Source organism: Malus domestica, chromosome 04, assembly GCF_042453785.1.
Source record: "Malus domestica chromosome 04, GDT2T_hap1".
In the NCBI taxonomy this organism is placed as follows: Eukaryota; Viridiplantae; Streptophyta; class Magnoliopsida; order Rosales; family Rosaceae; genus Malus; species Malus domestica.
Genome location: NC_091664.1, coordinates 3,428,665 through 3,432,511, shown reverse-complemented (window position 1 = coordinate 3,432,511; position 3,847 = coordinate 3,428,665). Strand labels below are relative to the sequence as shown.

The 3,847-nt window shown below is 44.1% G+C and overlaps 1 protein-coding gene across 1 annotated transcript; it reads right to left on the bottom strand.

Annotated features, from left to right (window-relative positions):
• Positions 1 to 1,774: 1,774 nt before the first annotated feature.
• Positions 1,775 to 2,983, bottom strand: LOC139195404 (uncharacterized). The gene has a single exon (XM_070820937.1). The coding sequence runs from the start codon at positions 2,981 to 2,983 to the stop codon at positions 1,775 to 1,777; it is 1,209 nt and encodes a 402-aa protein (XP_070677038.1).
• Positions 2,984 to 3,847: the final 864 nt, after the last annotated feature.

The following is a 3,847-nucleotide window of genomic DNA, read 5'->3' as shown; positions in this document are numbered from 1 at the left end:
ACAGAGGTTTGTTCCTATACGGAGATGCTATTTGGAGGCGACCTACCTACAGACAGGGAGATCGGGGATCTACTTGGTGCAGAGCTTGTTCGAAATCCGCCGAACTTCCCAAGTTTGCCTAGTGTACTGAGCAAGTCATCCATCGCATTCGTCTTGGTGCGGCAATGGATATCAAGATCCATATAGAGAAGAGGATTTCTAAGTGCCACTTGGAAGACCTTACGTTGCTCAAAGAGGATTTGTCGAAGCTTGTTTTGTGATTAACAACCTTAACGTTGATTCTTCATCGTTGAAGATCAAGATTGCCGAACTTATGGCCGCATCGACTGAGTATTCTTCCTTGCGTGCTATTTCTTTGGAAAAGTTGAGTCCAAATACTAAAGCTTATCAGCTAGCAACAATAAACTTGTCACTGCCTCAAGTCCGGTCTTCTTAGCAAGCTGCTTCAGGAGATTATCAAGTCACAGAGACTTCAACTTCTGTCCAGGTGCGTCTAGATGCGTTAGTGCGAGAGCGAGAGCAGCTGGTAATCGAAGCATCGTAACTTGAACGTGTTCTTGCATAGCAGGGAACTACACTTTCTCAGTACCAAGAGGAGATTTCACGCCTAGAACGAGAGAAATGCATGACTATGGAGTTGCCCATCTTGTCTCCTACCGAGGTAGAGACTTTGAAGACTTTGGAAGACTTGCTTGAAGATCGCCTTCATAGTTTTAAGGACATAGTTTTCAAGTAGTATCTTCTGTTTTTCTTGTAATAAGGCTTTGGAGCCGACTCCTTCTTTTAAAGAAACAAAGTATTTAAATTCTTGAATTTTGCTCTTCATTCTTCGAAGTGTGTCTTTTTTTTTCTTGGTGTGGCTGTACTTGAAGTTTTGACGTTTCAAGTTACCTACGTACCCTCGGTTGAGGAGGGATCAAGTCATAACGTAGTTCAAATGCATTATATATATATATATATATATATATATATTCGTGTGTGTCGTACGCAGTTTATGCTCTTGCGGGCCAGGAGTGCTTGTTGTCGCCTTTTTAGGAGTAATAACGCTTGAAGAATCTTCCATTGATAGGGCCGATCTTCAAGCCGTCTTCTGCCATGATTAAGTAGGCGCCGTTGGTGTAGACCTCTTGTATTACGTATGGTCCATCCCACTTTAATGTGAACTTGCTTTTTGTCTTGTGAGTTGTGATGATAGGCCTACGCAATGCGAGGACGAGATCTCCAGTTGGAAAGACCTTGGGATGACCTTCTTGTTGAATGCCTTGGATAGCCGTGCTTGGTAGCATTCCAAGTGTTGTTGAGCTTCGAGCTTTTTTTCGTCGAGTGCTTCCAACTCTTGAAGGCGTAACTTTGCATTCTCTTCATCGGTCAAGCATTCTTGTATAGACATTCTTAGTGAGAGGATTTGACTTTCGAATGGTAAAACAACTTCCACGCCATACACAAGAGAATAAGGCGTAGCTTGGGTAGGATTCCTATGTGTCATACTATATGCCCAAAATGATTCGTTTATCCTTTCGTACCAGTCTCTCTTTGTTCGGCCAATCACCTTCTTTAGGAGATTACACAATGTTTTGTTGAATGCTTTTGCAAGACCGTTGGCCGGAGCATGATACATGGAAGACTTGTGCTGCTTGAACTTGTATTTCTCGCAAAGCTCATCCACGAGTCGGTTGGAGGATTGTTTTCCGCTGTCAATGATGATGTAGCGAGGCACACCATATCTATGAATGATATGCTCCTTGATGAAACGGACGACAGTTTCCTTCTTTACTTACCTTAGGGGTATGGCTTCAGCCCACTTAGAGAAGTAATCTGTTGCAGCTAGGATGTAACCTTCTCCTGCATATGACTTTGGAGCAACTGATCCTACGAAGTCCAATCCCCATGCATCGAATGGCCATGAAGCAGCTGTAGGGTGTAATGGCTCAGATGGTTGATGTATGAAGTTGGCATGGAATTGGCAAGCTTGGCACCTTTTGGCATGTTCCAGGCAGTCCTTCACCATGCTTGGCCAGTAGTAACCCATTCTTTTGAGCTGGAAATGTAGCTTTGGTCCATATTGATGCGCCCTGCATACGCTTGAGTGTGCTTCTTCCATGGCTTGATTGGTTTCTTCCTCACCTAGGCATCTCAGAAGTACGACTTCAAAAGAGCGCCGGTAGAGTGTTTCTTTGTAGTAGAGGAAGTGAGGTGCTCGTCGACGTATTTCAGAACGGTGTCTATGATCATCTGGAAGTTTTCCATGCTCTAAGTAGTCGATCAACGGTTGTCTCCACTCTTCAACATCGACTGAAAGTACTGAGATGACATTTATGTCATCCAGTAGCATTTCAGTGATAAGGGGGATCACCCATATTTGGCAGACTGGCACGTCTGCAGCTTCGTCTTCTCTTAATGTCGTGCTTGAGGCTAGGTTGGCAAGAGTGTCTGCCATTTGATTTTCTTTTCTTGGCACATGTTCTAGTGTTACAGCCTCAAACCTTTGTAGTAATTGAGTTGCCAGCCGGAAGTATGGGACAAAATCATCTTTCATCACCTCATATTTAGTCAAGAGTTGATTGATTATGAGCTTGGAGTCGCCATATACCTCGAAGGCTATGATTTCCATGTTAATCGCCATTTGGAGCCCGATGATCAGTGCTTGGTACTCAGCGACGTTGTTGGAGCATAATTCGCTTAGTTGGAAGGAATAAGGTAGTATTTGCCTTTGTGGGGACATGAATACTACTCCTGCCCCCGCTCCGTCCCCTCGTGCAGATCCGTCAAAGAACATCGTCCATTTAGGGAAGATGTTGATGTAGAACATGTCCTCGTCGGGCAAGTCGTCTGAGATTTTCCAATCAGCTAGGATTGGGTGATCGGCAAGAAAGTCTGCTAGCGCTTGCCCCTTGACGGCTTTAGCTGAGATGTATATGATCTCATACTGATTAAGAAGCAATGCCCATTTAGCGAGTCGCCCTGTTAAGATTGATTTAGACATGACTTATTTGACCGGGTCAGCTTTAGCAACCAAGTGAATAGTGTAAGCATGCATGAGCTTCTGGATGGCGAACACCAAGGCAAGGCACATCTTTTCTATTGGGGAGTAGTTCAACTCGGCGTCGGTGAGAGTTCAGCTGAGGTAGTAGAGCGCTTCTTCTTTCTGGGATTCATTCTCTTGCGCCAAGAGTGCTCCAATTGAACTTTCCTGAGAGGCGATGTACAATATGAGTGGTTTCCCGGGCACAGGCGCCCCCAAGACAGGTGGACTTAACAAATATTTTTTTATGCTTTCAAAAGCATTTTGGCATGCTTCGTCCCAAACAAACGGAACATCCTTCTTCATGAGTTGGCTGAACGATTGACAACACCCTGCAAGGTTAGAGATGAAGCGTCTGATGAAGGCTAGTCGTCCTTGTAGACTTTTCAGCTCGTGCAGGTTTCTTGGCTCAGGCATGCTTTGAATGGCCTTGATTTTTTATTGGTCTACTTCAATACCACGGTGCTTGACAATAAAGCCCAGGAACTTTCCGAATGTGACGTCAAACGCACATTTTAACGGGTTCATCTTGAGGTTGTATTTTCGCAACCTTTCGAACACTATTCGTAAGTCCTTTAAGTGATCTGATCTTTTCTTTGTCTTGACCACCACATCGTTTACATAACATTCTACATTTTTGTGTAGCATGTCATTGAAGATTTTCTGCATTGCACGTTTATATGTAGCTCCAGCGTTCTTCAGACCAAAGGGCATCACCTTGTAGTAGTAGATACCTTTTGGAGTCTGAAATGATGTTAGTTCCTCATCTTCGAGAGCCATACGAATTTGATTGTATCCAGAAGAGACGTCCATGAATGACAGTGC

Excerpts from the sequence above, each read along its gene's own strand:
- LOC139195404 (XM_070820937.1), bottom strand. The coding sequence starts at position 2,983 with ATGTCTAAATCAATCTTAACAGGGCGACTCGCTAAATGGGCATTGCTT.